This window comes from Trichoplax adhaerens, genomic scaffold, assembly GCF_000150275.1.
Source record: "Trichoplax adhaerens TRIADscaffold_3 genomic scaffold, whole genome shotgun sequence".
NCBI lineage: Eukaryota > Metazoa > Placozoa > Uniplacotomia > Trichoplacea > Trichoplacidae > Trichoplax > Trichoplax adhaerens.
Window position 1 is genome coordinate 5,525,870 of NW_002060945.1, and position 15,861 is coordinate 5,541,730.

General features: G+C 34.0%; 3 protein-coding genes across 3 annotated transcripts; 1 reads left to right on the top strand and 2 right to left on the bottom strand.

Annotated features, from left to right (window-relative positions):
* Nucleotides 1-9,918: 9,918 nt before the first annotated feature.
* On the bottom strand, nt 9,919-10,892 carry TRIADDRAFT_54645 (uncharacterized protein; the record flags this gene model as incomplete). The annotated part of the gene is made up of 2 exons (XM_002111039.1): nt 9,919-10,034; nt 10,667-10,892. 2 exons carry the CDS (start codon nt 10,890-10,892, stop codon nt 9,919-9,921), a joined length of 342 nt encoding a protein of 113 aa, XP_002111075.1.
* A 621-nt stretch (nt 10,893-11,513) lies between these two features.
* On the top strand, nt 11,514-13,677 carry TRIADDRAFT_54646 (uncharacterized protein; the record flags this gene model as incomplete). The annotated part of the gene is made up of 8 exons (XM_002110495.1): nt 11,514-11,627; nt 11,867-11,916; nt 12,340-12,415; nt 12,657-12,809; nt 12,888-12,915; nt 13,019-13,046; nt 13,184-13,349; nt 13,492-13,677. The coding sequence occupies 8 exons, from the start codon at nt 11,514-11,516 to the stop codon at nt 13,675-13,677; spliced, it is 801 nt and encodes a 266-aa protein (XP_002110531.1).
* A 765-nt stretch (nt 13,678-14,442) lies between these two features.
* Nucleotides 14,443-15,643, bottom strand: TRIADDRAFT_54647 (uncharacterized protein; the record flags this gene model as incomplete). The annotated part of the gene is made up of 5 exons (XM_002111040.1): nt 14,443-14,520; nt 14,619-14,712; nt 14,853-14,968; nt 15,241-15,358; nt 15,564-15,643. 5 exons carry the CDS (start codon nt 15,641-15,643, stop codon nt 14,443-14,445), a joined length of 486 nt encoding a protein of 161 aa, XP_002111076.1.
* Between the last annotated feature and the right edge of the window lie 218 nt (nt 15,644-15,861).

Sequence of the window (15,861 nt, forward strand, 5' to 3'; positions counted from 1 at the left end):
CATCGATTGCAACTGCGATCGCAATGGTGGATTCCATCTCTCTTTTAGACTATCTTGACAGGGATAGAAAAGAGTTGTTTTCTATTTTCACTGGCTGCTATAGTCATGGAGTGTAGTGGAGGATAGATAATGTAGATAATCCATCATCGATTGCAAGTGCAATCGCAATGGTGAACTGAATCTCTCTCTCAGACTATCTTGACATGGATAGAAAAGAGTTGTTTTCTATTTTCACTGGCTGCTATAGTCATGGAGTGTAGTGGAGGATAGATAATGTAGATAATCCATCATCGATTGCAAGTGCAATCGCAATGGTGAACTGAATCTCTCTCTCAGACTATCTTGACATGGATAGAAAAGAGTTGTTTTCTATTTTCACTGGCTGCTATAGTCATGGAGTGTAGTGGAGGATAGATAATGTAGATAATCCATCATCGATTGCAAGTGCAATCGCAATGGTGAACTGAATCTCTCTCTCAGACTATCTTGACATGGATAGAAAAGAGTTGTTTTCTATTTTCACTGGCTGCTATAGTCATGGAGTGTAGTGGAAGATAGATAGTGTAGATAATCCATCATCGATTGCAAGTGCAATCGCAATGGTGAACTGAATCTCTCTCTTTTAGACTATCTTGACATGGATAGAAAAGAATTGTTTTCTATTTTCACTGGCTGCTGTAGTCATGGACAGTAGGTGGAGGAGAGTGTAGATGATCCATGATCGATCGCAAGTGCAATCGCAATGGTGAACTAAATCTCTCCCTCAGACTATCTTGACATGGATAGAAAAGAGTTGTTTTCTATTTTCACTGGCTGCTATAGTCATGGACTGTAGGTGGAGGAGAGTGTAGATGATCCATGATCGATCGCAAGTGCGATTGCAACGGTGAACTGAATCTCTCTCTCAGACATTCATTAGAATGGCTAAAAAAGATTTAGTTTCTATTTTCACTGCCTTGGATATGCATGGAGTGTAGTGGAGGAGACGTGGACTGATGACATCATCTTGAAAGTATACTTGTTTGGGTACAGCATCGTAGTCAAAGCGGTAGTCTATCGTGCGACTTGGATGTAGGATAGCCCCTAAGGGCTAGTAGGACATTTTTCACTGTCGATGCCTTGTACCTTGATCAGACTGACGAGGCAAGTAGGGGATTCTTTCCCTAGTTGATGTCATGACCAAGTGAAAATGGCTGCCTTGATATAGCCAATAGGAAGGATTGTGTTGGATGGATAAAATCAGAATCATGGACTAAAGCTTCCTTGCAGGATGATGCATTGACTCATTCTACAAATGATACCGTCTATAATACTGCAGGCGCTCGCCATCTTACAGTACTGTAGTTGACTCTGAAAGTCTTTCACTTAAAATCGAGATCCTTCATTGACTTTGATAAAGCATTTCGCTTAGACAGGGTTGTTGATTGTAGCGGGTAGTACCTATTGAAATCGCCTATACTGTACATATCATTCTATTTCTACTCCTCCTACTAAATGCTTGAAAAATTCAACCTGTCAAAAACACCATGATAACTTACCAAATAACATCAGTTCCAATCTCAAATATCGCTGGTTTGGTTTTCTATTGTAATCGATCACACTTGTTAATCGATTGTGGCAGAAAGGATTATAAATTATATATCCCTTAATGATATACTTAACAAAATAGCTGTCTTACTCTAAAGCTACCCTTATTGCATCGATCGCTATCCCATTCTACGGGGAGCAATGGTAGCATGCTCTTATTATGATTCAATCTTTCGACGACTAAAAATTCATTTACTCTAATACAGTCATGATGTTTGGATAGGAGAAGTTGACATGCCAGTACAAATCTTTTTCCATGGCAACATCTTAAATTTCAGCAGCGTACAGTAGCATCAAAGCCTGTACAATACAAATCGATCAATCGAGCACAATCCATATATTATAACGACAATCGGTTATACAGTAGAGTAACGACCTTGACCATTCAATTTGGTACTACCAATCTCATGGCCATGATCGAATGACTACTTTTCCTCACTCGCATCAGAGTAGCTTTATACATTGGCCAGTGCTGGTCAATCTGTAGCTTGTTGATACATTTATGTTATCATCGGTAGAAATGATCGCCTATACCCCCCTACTTCTGACTAGCGCTATCGAAATCAATTTTAAGACTTTGACAACTTCTCTCCTACATACACAGAGCATAGCAGACGTCAAATCTAGCCATAAAAAGTAGACTTGTCAACTAGCAGTCTTGGCGGATCAATGCAATACGATAATCTTAGTTTGCTTCTATTTGAAGACATTCATACCAGTTGATCTCTTGACGCTTTACCCTTTTAGAAGTTACTGCCGTTGTCATGCCTTTGATTTTCCTATTATGTAGCTAATCTTTTCGGAGTAATGTTAAAACATGGAAGTTTATCTTCAAACTACCAATAGAACAAGAGCTCAAATGACTCGTACCCTTATCCACAAGACCACAATGGACTCCATCGGCTACCAAAACTGTTCATTGCAATGTAATCTTGTGCGTCATCATTTATTAAGACCTAGATCTATATGCTCTCAGACATTGACAGCCCTGTGAACATAATGATGGTCACAAGACTGTACGGAATGCATACATTTCGATCTTAAATCTTATTGCTGTATTACACCTATTCCCATTATGCTTTACATGCGTGTATTCGAATAATTGTATAGGTTAATAGACCGATAAATTAAATATTCATCAATTATTGATAGTGATTCATATACAACATTGGGAAAACTCTGATTAGTTCAAAGGAGAAGATCGGCGGGTAGAAAATTGAATGTTCCTGCTTGGTGCTACCATATTCTGCGTCTACCAGCCAATGCTGTAATCCACAAATATTACCTTTATAATACATTTAAAACGTCCACTCAGTCAAGCTAACACGAGCACCTAATAGATAGAAGGTTCTATTAGTCAATTCATGACAATAAGACCAAAAAACAAATCCTGTTTTTTTATAATGTACTAACACTAATATTATAAAATGGAAATCATTCTGCTTTAGTCTGCTATTTATGCACACTACAGTACTATACTGTAGTTCCCATTGATCCAGTCTGATATCAACAATCAATTCCATGCAATGGAAGCGAATTGCTATTCCTTTTCTTCACCAAAGTTTTTATAAGTTTATCAAATAAACTGTGAAACTGAATCCACAATAACTTTTCCATATGAAGAATTTGACTGTATATACGCGTACAGTATGCTACCTAACTCTATCTTAGATTCGTCTTTCTGCTTTTTGATATGATCGTACGCTTATAGCAAAATCAAGTTGAGATTATTTGGCTGTGGAGTGGGAAAACGTATCCGAAGATATCATAGTGCGAGGATTCATCATGTCCGCTGTTTCGGTAAGAAATTACTCTCATAGAAATAGAATTATTTAATACTGATATTGGTCGAAATATATTTAAATGATTAAATTCGTAGTCATTGCCGGCCATGCCTACCTTCTTTCGCGAATGAGTTATAATCTTAGATAATATCAGAATGAAAACTTATTGAGTATTCTTGCGGTAATTACGTAAAACATCGATTTTGTCGGCCTAAAACAAAACATAGTCAGCGCTAAAATGATTCTTGCAAACACCAAATTATTTTATTTTGACATGCTCATTTTAATATATAGATTCAAATACGAGATCACACGATATTCTATATGCTTATCATTACTTTCAAGCAGTTACCTTTCTCCATTGAGATCTTAATTCAAGTTGCTCTTTGACATTAGTGACTTTGCTACTTTAAATTTACTATTTGATAACGCAAGTTTTAAAAACAAAAATTGACGGCATTATGGGGTTTAGTGACAGTTACTACCCATTGTTTAAATTGTTTACAATATACTTATGTAGAGTTAAAGGATGATATCAACGTAGACTAATGTATACAGGATACCATAATTTAGTTTTTATATAAGCCTAATTTTGAAATTAACCCTTAATTTAGCCCACCACTGTTTCAAATCCTAATGTTGGAACTGAATTTCGCGTTTTATATAAGTTCAAGGGCCCAAAAGCTGATGTAAGTATTCTACCTTCACCAAGGGAGTACATTTACATAGTTATACAATCGACCAAAAAATTGGTAAATCCTAGAAAGAAATTTGAATGCTGTCACCGCATAACTATGTTTATATCCTATTTTTGTTTCTTTAGAGTCCTATTTTACGGGTCGATGATACTGTTACTGTAACTGGTATATGTTCGGTAAGACATTTTACCACTCATGTAGAACACCTAAGAAAAGTGATTCAATAGTTATACTGTTACAGATTCTCTTATACGTATTTATGTCGCTATATGTACAATATTAAAAAGCTGCCTAACAAAATGGATTAATTAATTAATTCTGTAACTACGTTTAACATTACTCTTGTTACATACTTAGCCATACTCTATGTTGCTACGATTAACCCGGATAATAAATTCCCTTTTTGATATGAAGTAATGAATGAAGTTATAATTCTTGCAACTAATATTTGATTTATAAAATTATCTTGCTATCCTATGTAGCAAGTACAAGGTTGGTGTTACGTAAAAACTAGCGACAATAAACGTGAAAGAGTACCGACTGCTATACTTGTCGAAGTCCACAGAAATCCTGTCATTGAATCAGCGTACGAGTAAGGCTTATTATACGATAAATTGATTTTAGACCTTTCCAATTTGGTTATAGGGCGATATGCTACATTGATTCTTGTTTAATTTTCCCTATTTATAGCTGGTTTCATGGAAGAATAACTCGAGATCAAGCTGAAAGCCGCCTTAAGAACGCCAGAGATGGTATTTTCTTAATTAGGGAAAGTACTCATTATCCTGGAGATTATTCAATTAGTTTAAGGTTTGCAATGTTGTAAAGGGTTAAAATGAATCTATTCTGCTGCTCTGTATTGATGTCTTATTCTATGTATTAGCTGTAAAAACGGAGTTCAACATTATCGCATTGTCCATACCCCAACTAATATGATGACAATAGATAATGAAGTCTTCTTTACGGATTTGGAGAAGCTTATCGCTGTAATAATTAATATTGTTCAGCATATTTTTAATTCATAATGCTATTTGATTTAATTTAGATCAATAATTAATTGATTATTCATGTTATTTCAATCGTTGTCATCAAAATCAGCATTATATGATCAATGATATGGGCTTGGTTACACCGTTAAAAATTGCATGTGGTTATAGAGGTGAAAAGAAGCCTATTATTAATAAACAGCATTTTGCAGCAGGTAACGTCATCGGTTTGATTTTATCTTTGTAGCTTAGTTATATTGTTTTCGATATCGCTTCTGTTAAATGCAATTGTTCACCTTTTCAGAGGGATGGCTTTTGCCAATGGAAGAAATTGTTAAAGACTCAGTAATTTTAGGCAAAGGGGAATTTGGAAGTATGAAACTAATTGTATATGTACAACACTAGATATTACAATTATATTATTATTACACATACATAATACTCTGGATAATTTTGGCTAAAATACTTTCGTCCCAACACTATTTTCAGGCGTACAAAAAGGTTTTTATAGAGGAAGACCTGTAGCAATTAAATCAATGAATGCTTCTAACGTAGCCACGGAGTTGTTACTTCATGAAGCGTCAATATCGACGTAAGGAAATAATATCTATTTGTATTATTCGTTTTTTAAATAATAGCCACTTTGTGCATGGCATACATTCTTATAGGAATGCTTTGCAAGAATGATTACGTCTACTTTTACATTTTAAAATGATCAAATTAGTTTTCGATTGTTGAAAATTTGTACCGAAAATCTGTAGTCAATCGTTGACACCTTTATAAATACCATTTAGGCATCTTAATCATCCGAATTTGGTTGAGTTAATTGGTATCGCTGCAGATGATAACAACATGTATATGATAGTTGAACTTATGCCAAGGGTAATGTAGATTTATTCGCCTTTATTTAAAATATCTAGCCGTGAATTACCGGCATGGAATCTAATGTCACGATAGAGTAGTAACTAATAATTATTTTTGATCAGGGATCACTCGTTGATTATCTTCGCAGCCGTGGTAGATCCGTTATTAATGAGGAAATACAACTTAAGTTTGCTTTGTAAGTCAGCTATCGTGCCAGTGTAATTGAAAAATTATTCATGTTGCTTATACGACATTATGATTACTTTTTATATTTAGAGATATTTGTGAAGGGATGTGCTACCTTTCTAGTAAAAATTTCGTTCATAGGTTAGTATGTAATAATAATTTTGGTTATATAGTAACAACTTTTCCTAGACAGTTACTGTTGCTATATGTAGAGACTTGGCTGCCAGAAATGTTCTACTATCGGACAACGAAAAAGCTAAGGTTAATATTAGTTATAATCTTGCTTACATAGAAAGATACGATGTGTCTTTATAATTTCGACAAAAGCACTATTAGAATTTTCCCTCTGGTTAAAATTGTGACTGATTAATTTGATTACCAGATTTCAGATTTTGGCTTAACCATTCAATTAAATAACGAAGCAGCTCCATCACTTGGCACTAGAAAAATTGCTGTGAAGTGGACTGCACCAGAGGCTGTGAGATCGCAAGAGGTGGTAATTCATTTGCTACAAAAACAATTTGAAGTTTGCTAAGAATTTTTATTTATATTTTAATGTTAGCTCTTCTCTGTAAAATCGGACGTTTGGAGTTTTGGTATCGTTTTATGGGAATTGTATTCATTTGGACGTATTCCGTATCCGAGAGTGGTACGTAACAACGTTTCAAAATAAGTGGGTATCATATGTGAGAAATTTAGCCTTGATACTTTGTTATATTTTCTCAGTCGAAAGATGAAGTAATGGAACATATTGAAGAAGGCTATAGAATGGATTGTCCTGATGGTTGTTCTGAAGTGATCTATCAGCTAATGAGTGATTGTTGGAATTATAAGCCGGAAAGCAGACCTAGCTTTCCAAGGATGAGAGAAATCTTGAGAAAATTTTCAGAATTACGATTTCCAGCTTTGTTAGAAAGACTTGATAGCGCTTATCGAAAACATAAAATCTCAGATGCAAGTCAAAGAACTATTAAGACTTCTGTATTGCAAATATAGAGAAAAAATTGTATCCTATTTTTATATCTGTGTCATTTTAGAAATTATACAGTTTGTTACTTTCAATTATGTCAACTGCAGCCATTGTTAGTAATTGGTAAGGTCACGATATCTTCCCTGCAGTAATTCGCAATTTGGTGGTTGGTATACAAATCGCGATCTATAAAAGTGGTTATGATATTATACTTTAATTCGCGAAATTGATGATTACAACGTTCCCTCTTATTTTGGTCGAAATCATCATTGTCTTTCTCGTCGCTATTTAGTTGTTTGACAATTTATCCTTGCTATCATGGTTTTATTGGTAATGTTTCCGAAGAAATCACTAATCTATATTCAAAATTGATTTTTAAGCTATTTTCTTGCACATGCACAATTGTATTTTAACGCATTCATTAATAATCTTATTATACTCTATTATCATGAAGAATTTATGGCAATGATTGTAAAGCTATAATATCTTTCAACTGGAAAGCCAGAGCATAAACTATTGCTTTACTTGCTAACTCATGAAATTTCGAACAGTACTAAGTACTATCACTCTATAACTACATATATCATATTATTGACACATATTAAACAAATTTTTAGCTAACGTACCAATCTTAGAAGTTGCCAATTAAGGATTAATTCGTTTATTACAATTCTATTCTATCTACTCTTGTACCCTGAATATTGATAAGATCGAAAATTGTCGTTTGACAAAGTAATGAAATTAATTTATTAGCTTGTTGAGGTTACAACCATATACGTATTGATCTTCGGACTGCCCTGTCTCCTATGATTTACATGAAATTCATGCAATTAATACTCAGATTCTAAGACTATTGCGTAAATAAATATCTTACCAACTATCGCTTTGCAAAAAAAAAGTAAAGGTGATTCGTTTACTTGGATTTACTGAACTCTTGTAGGTATTTAACGTTCCGTCTGTACAGTAAGTCAGTAGCGAATGATTTCGTAGGTAATGCATGTAAATACAAAGAAAGTTACTATGTGCTTTAGGAAGTAATGTTTCACAGGCTTTTAGAGCCTGTTAAATGAGTCTTAAAAAGTTGTTTGGGTTTGTACTTTAAGCTGCAGACGTGGTAGGTTCTGAGCTGTTTGTTGAGATTAGTACCGTATTTACTAAAAGAATTCCAGATAGAAACCATTGTGCTTTGATCGGTAACTTGCACAATTAAATGGATGGAATCGTTCTATCGTAAGGTTAAAACATGTTTACCATAAGCTTTCAAACTTTCCATCCCTAAAAATATATAATATCTACATATGCTATCTATCTATTGTAACATTATTCATGTTTGTATTAGTCTTTTCTTATTGTTATGGCTATACCTACGCTTAGTATTTTTGAGAGACCTCCGCGACATACAACTATACTCGTATACATATTTTAGTCTAGGCGGCCGAAGCATAATAATACTCGTATATATATACGCGTATGTAATCATCTTAAACATACACGTACAGTGTAATACAAGTGATTGATTATACCATATGATCTAAATTAACTCTATTTTATCGATATCAATATTGCATGTAATAAGGCTAGGCAGCTCAAATCGTAACATGAGGACTTCTACATAAACAGATTAATGATGTATATACTTTTAGTTTAATTATAATGTATAATTAATCAGCATTATGTAATCTTTCATGTCTATACTAATAATTTATGTCATTTTTACAAGAATACGTTTGAAGATTGCATAGCATGATCACACACTAAACATTTTTATTAATTATCTCATACATTACGCTACATTGCACTGGTTATGTTTCATAACATAAATCTTTTTAAGTCAATAGACTAGCATACGCTCGGATACTGCAATTTTAGCGTCTAGTTGACTAAAATTTCATAATCCTTCATTTCCATACCAATAATTTATGTCATCGCTATTAATTCTATAGACGCAGACTATACACAAACATGCATACACATCTGTAGTTTTTACGGTAAAGTCGTCATCATAGAGGATTAAGATGTGCGTGTACGAATAAAGAGTTGTCGTGAACATTCCAAATCAATCACCCCAATAAGTAACAAAAATAATATTATTAGCATATCACTCATCGTTCAAGTGCTACTCAATATATGATACAGTACTAATGTAGCAATATTGTATATAACCTATTAACATATATACTGTATAGGCTTTTAAAGGTAATGAATGTATTTCAAAATATGTTCTATACAATGATCTACCATAATATACAAAGTTATGGCATGAAAGAAGATAAGAATTAATTGCAATTTTGTAAGTTATTTTTCATAATTTTTTATCTGGTGAGTATGAATACACAAATTTTATCTTAAAAACATAAACTAATAGCATTGAATAAAACATCGTGGTATATATTGATCGTCATTTTCACTCTAATCCAGTGCATGCACATCCAACAGCAGGACAACAATACTTCACGTGAGAGTCAAATTGATATCCATAATAGTCCATTTATCCGAATAGTAATAGGAGAAGTATTGTGACAATGTTGAGACCTATAAGGGGAACTTTTTTAAGAAAAAAACAGGAATAAGAATTGGTGTAGTTTGCCAATTCCAACTTTGCTACATTATACAAAGTAAGATCAACCATCTTTTCACAGTCGTTAACCATGTTAAGTATTAACACTGTAGTGGCTACAAGATTGATCGTATTTAGTCTATTTTTACATTTTAATCCTGCGTCTCTACTCCTATTTATGGTATATACGGGTAAAAGTATACTACTGTACTGTATGTTTCAATTAACACCATCTGGGTAATAAATTACACTATTTGTCACTAAATTATTCAAAACGCTAACTGCATTATTCTTTGTACTCACTTCTTAGTAATGTTTGCACTGATTTAATAACGTTCATAAGTTTACTCTTGACCCCTTCTTCTTCGCCATATCCTTGAGGTTGAGATGAGGACCAACCGACTGAAATGATAGATCATTCTAGTTAGACAGTTATATCATCATTGTTCTTCATCATCTATTTGCCAGCAATTACTTTGTAAGGCAATCCAATGTTCATCTATTGGCATGATGTATAATTGAATCAACGAGTACTACGTACTGTCTACTGACAGTTTAGGATATTGAATTGTCCAATACACAAAGCATCATTTACAGTATAGTATTCTTTGTATGATGATAGATGTACCGTATTCATCAAGATTATCGTTCAATTATCGACTCCATCATCAATGAAATACTTTACCTTACAGTTCATTTAAGTCTACTTATATAGAACTAAAGTAGAAGTCTTGGCAAGTATTTGTATTGTAGACTAAAACGATTCGGTCAATTCGTCTACAGTATGATATCTGAAGTTTGTAGTCTGCTTGTATGTAGGATATTTAGAGCACTTTCAACATTGTATCATCCATCTTATTGCATCGTTTTCAATTGAAATACTATCCAACTTCTATCAAGTTATATCCACTCTACTTATGTTCAACTGATGAGTAAGGAGGAAGACTTTGGATTGACAGTTCTTTACAGTAGTTGGAAAGTGAATTCTACTCTCGTCACAATACTGCACTGTGCATAGAATAACGGTACGATACCTTTGGCTAAAAATCGTTCTTCATTCAAGATAGCAATGGCATTAATACATAGCAGAGCCGCTTCTAACAAGGCGTATAAAGTGAAAGCCATCGGTCTTTGATTAATCCAAGGCTTCTTCCTTCTTCCAGTTGTTGTCCTTGCCAATGGCAATGCTGGCTCAAATATTGTAGTACAATTGTACAAGACAGGTTTAGCTACAAGCGCTACTAGACCAGTGCCTTCCATTTCACTCTAGCCCACAAAGCGATACTGTAGTTTCTATACAAAAGTCTACTTTTCAGGGTTCCAGTTCATGTTCCAGCTCAGTTTTCAGGGTTCCTATACGGTACAGTACTGTACAGTGTACAGTGTACAGTATTTCCAGTATTGTACAGTACTGTACTGTGTGCACTAATTCCACAGTGAGCATGTCAGTTCTGTACAGTGTACTGTACAGTGTACAGTATTTCCAGTACTGTACTGTACTGCGTGCATTAATTCCACAGTGAGCATGTCAGTACTGTACAGTGTACAGTACTGAACGCTCATATGTACTGTACACTGTACACCTGGATGATCAAACTCAACCCAATCTTGTCCTTTGGCTAAATGTTGGGGACTAACTGCAGCAAACACATTTCTATTAATAAATAAATAGAAGTAAAGGCATTAATTGCATTCCATAAAGGAATCGAAGTCGTGGATAGACTGTGTCGGTGATACGGCGCTACTCAGACTAAGTGCTATTATCTTATCGTAGGAAGAAATCCACCGAAGGATCATCTCTATTTTTGAAATTGATACAGACTGTGCAACAAGCTAAAACTAGGAAATCCTGAAAGTAGAAACGAGTTCAATAATCCAATCATGGTTACCATGACTAGAATAGAAATTGATTTTCAGCGTTTGCTATCACGTTGTGAAGCAATGGCATCAGAAATTACAAGAACGGATAAGCCAATTGACTGGAGACTAGAAAGGGTAAATAGATCAATGTCGACAGTCGATAGACGTGGACTTGTCGTTATTCAAATAACAGTATCATGGTATTGTTGGTATTCTTCATTTATTCGTCGGTCAAGATATTTGAAATAATTTTGTGCTGTAGTCGACTATCAAATACAATGCTGTTGTACATAGTACCTGCTATAAAGGAAATGAATACCATCAATCTCAACTAAGTGTAATTGACCCTTTGATTGTACTTTGTCATGTTGCAGTTTATCGATACGTTGTATAACAAGTATCTTGAATTAGAAAAATCCGGCAGGTAAGTTGAAATTCTTTTCGTTGATCAATGGATTATGTTAACGATGCCAACATGACGATACTGTAGTACTGTATAGTGAGTACAAGTATACACGTAGATGATCTCGTTCTTATTAGGCAATATGCTAAACGAGTTCAACTCTATCGTACTAAAGTGATCATCCACAAAAAACCATAGATACTGTAGCAGACTCTTGTAAGCTGTGCTGACGTAAACAGTAACTGCGTAATATCTTACGAGAATAATTACTGTATAGCTACCACAATTCGATAGTCATTGCTATTAGCTAATATGCTGTAGGCTAAACAATAGTTCCGTCATAGTTATAAAATTACATTGCTACTTTAATCAATGAATGACTCAATCCTATCGATCGATACTGTTTACGTCTACCCTAATAAAGTTATCAATAATTCCACATAGCTACTCCGGACCTCAAAGTATCACTGATTATACTAAGAGAATGAATTTCTTGAAGTGTTATGTTGAAAATGAAAAGGTACTTGTAATAGTATCATATGGTATGTTGTATGTGTACATGCGATACCAGTTCCAACTTTCAATGACTGTAGTTATTTTGACAGCATACCAGCTCCGATTATATAATTATGAATACACGTGTTAAACTTGCACATAAGATACAGAAGCATATTAGATATGATACCGATATTGGTGATATTTCGCTACAGTTTATTCTCTTATATCATCATTTAATTTTTACCATAATGCTGTCTTGATAGTCACGAAAAAGAACAAGTGAAATCGAACAACCGACTACAACAGCCCGATATCTACTTAACGGTGATAGTCATCCTGACGAAAATGGAAAGAATTTACACTATCTTGCAAGATCTAAATATCATAAAGATATGAAGGAGGAGTTATTTTCCAAAGTATGATACAATAGTATACCTTGATATAAACGCACTATAAATGATATCATTTTAATGCTGTTTGATTTTTGGTCATAGGACATCAAGAAAAAAAATCCATTACCAGGTAAGTACCAAGAATAGATATCTATAACAGTCATCTACTCATGTAAGTTTGATGACTAATTTAACTCTATATTGTATTTGGTAAAAAATGTTATCACTGAAAGGCCAAGAAGAAGCGTCATTAAGAAAGAGGTATGATTAATTTCATAAATACGTTACACGTATAGAACAAGTCGGTAGAAAGCGAATTTCTTTTATTAAGTGTGACACTATGTAGCCTCTCTACGCCATCACACGGATATTAACGACCTCCTAAACAATGATAACAGGTTACTGGGTGATGAAAACTCTACCGACGATAATGTTGATGACGATGCCTTATTAAAATACCACCGCGCCAATCATGAAAAGATAACTGAAGAAATGGCTGGTATGGCCAAGAGCTTAAAGCAAACTAGTTTACTAACGCGTGCTATAATTCAAGAAGATAATAAGGTAATAATAAATGCATTCAATCACTGCAGATAACTGCTTTACAGTAACTATACTACTAGAATGTTTTGGTATCAATTCCTGGAATGGAGTCTGTTAGAATGAAGGTAAAGATGCTGCTTTCTTTTTTTCTCGGCGATGCCAGAATCTTCAATCAATAAATAAAACTGCTGATTCCAATTACGAAAGATTAAAGGTAGAATCTGACAGACTTTCAAAGCATGTAAAAAAGCCGTGCGCATGGTGGTTATGGATTATGCTGGCTTTTGTATGCTTTATATTCATATCTATGATTGTTTTCATTCGCATCTTTCCTAAAAGGCGTTATTAAGTTGTTAATATTGTATGATTTTTAATAATATGCTAGATCTACTAGCAGTATTGCACTCAGTATCACAAATTTGATTTTGATAAAAAATGTTAAACGAGTTATATACTATATATTCCTGTACATTATTCCCAAAAAATATCACTACAATTTGTGCGATATCGAGTATACTAATTACGTATTCTGCAACGACAGACATAAATATATTACGACGAAAAGGATGTCTTCAATTTTTTTAAGCAGTAATATTCTATATATCATACATTACGTGTTTATATATATTACGTATCACTATTAATCTAACGTATCTTGGCAATGATAATAATAACTGGACAAGGCGTAAATGAATTATTAGCAGCTTATTGTATTCGATTAAAAACTGCAGTAGATGTGCAGAAGCTTAAATATAGAATAAGGCACTCTAAAAAACAACTTACAATTTAGAAAATGAAGATGTCTTATCATCTTCGTATTAGGACAACATGGTACACAATAAAATCTTAAAATTTTTTCAATGTTAGAATATACAATTGATGCAGTGAAAAATAATAAAGCATCTGATGCGTAATTATTGATATCGTCAATTCTGTTTTATTTTTCTCTCTTTTTATCTTCTCGAGCAACGGCAGACGTATCTAATTGCAAATAAAAAGTTGTTATGCAAATAGTATTCATAACAATTATTATAATCGTTGATGCCAATATGCACATATCGTATCTTAGTGAAAACAAAATTTTTGCAACATATACCTAGCTTCGCGTCAGATACTAGCATGAGAAATGATCGTCAATAATCTGGCGTCGTTGTTTTAATATTTCTGCAGCATCTGCCACTTCTTGCTTGATCTATAATGCCAAAAATATTAATTATAAAACGAACGAATAACTACACACACCATTCTACCGTTATTATATACTGATTGAATGATGATTGTATTACAAACCTTCACTAAATCATCCTTGCATTGATTGAGGTAGTAGAACTTCTCTTTCATTCTTTCGCTGCGTCCATCCGTTAAAGAATGATTAGTAGGACGCCTTCAGTACATAAAGTAACAGGATTATTTACAAATACGATATTTAGTCTCATATCTTCATGAATATGACTGTATAGAATGTTTAATGAAAGAAAGTTTTTCCCTTCAAGTCAATTTTAATTGAGTTAACAGAAGGCTTACCAAGCTTTTACACCTTTACGATCAGGAAAATGCTGATAAAATTGATTCTGTACTCTAACCAATTCTTTTAAAGCTAACGGAATTTCCTCTTCCTCTAACATAACTTGAAACTCGTCCTAACAATTGTCAATATTGGAATACAGATGTTTATTGCTTACAACTTGACAGGCTAACAGGCTGTATATATAATAGTGTCTAGTATTCACAATCATCCTACACCAACGTACCTATGTAATGTAAATACTTAGACTCCTTTCAAATTAGAAACAGATTGACTTTATTCGCTATAAGTTATACGATAGACTCATTTAAAGCAGTATACAGTACTGTAAGACTTTCATCAAGAAGACTTGATCGGAAAACAAGATAACGTACATATTATACAAACCTCCATAGACTTTTTCAGTTTTTCTAGGCATTGTTGTATAATTTCTAACGCAACTTCAGGTTTTGGATTGGAAGCATTATGCTTAGATTGACGCCGATATAACTTGACACATTTAGCCCTGATCAATCCATTAACAAGGAATTATGTCGAGTTTGAATACATTCTAGCCTTCAACAAATTGTACTCTTTACTACAAACTCAATTTGTGGTGATGAAATCGACTAAGTTCCATATTTTATTATCACTAGAACCACTTGTTATTGTCATTCCAACGATTTACCTGTCTATCATTTACAATCATACACAATTCAATTTCCACTTACTGCGCTTTCTTGGTGGCATCTTCTACTGCTAAATTAAGAGCTTTACGCAAGTTGACCTCTCGCAAGTCTGCTGCATCCATCTTGTTCTCACTATTATAATACGCGCCACTGCGGTTCGGCTAGTAACCGCTCATGCGTATTAAACAACAGGTGAGACTCCTTACAGTACAGTACTGTACACTTGTACAGTATATTACTACAGTATACAATACACTACTGCGCAGTCAAATTAACTCACAAGTACAGTACGTACTGTATACGAGCGAGGTATCTACTGTACAGTACAGTACAGTACAGT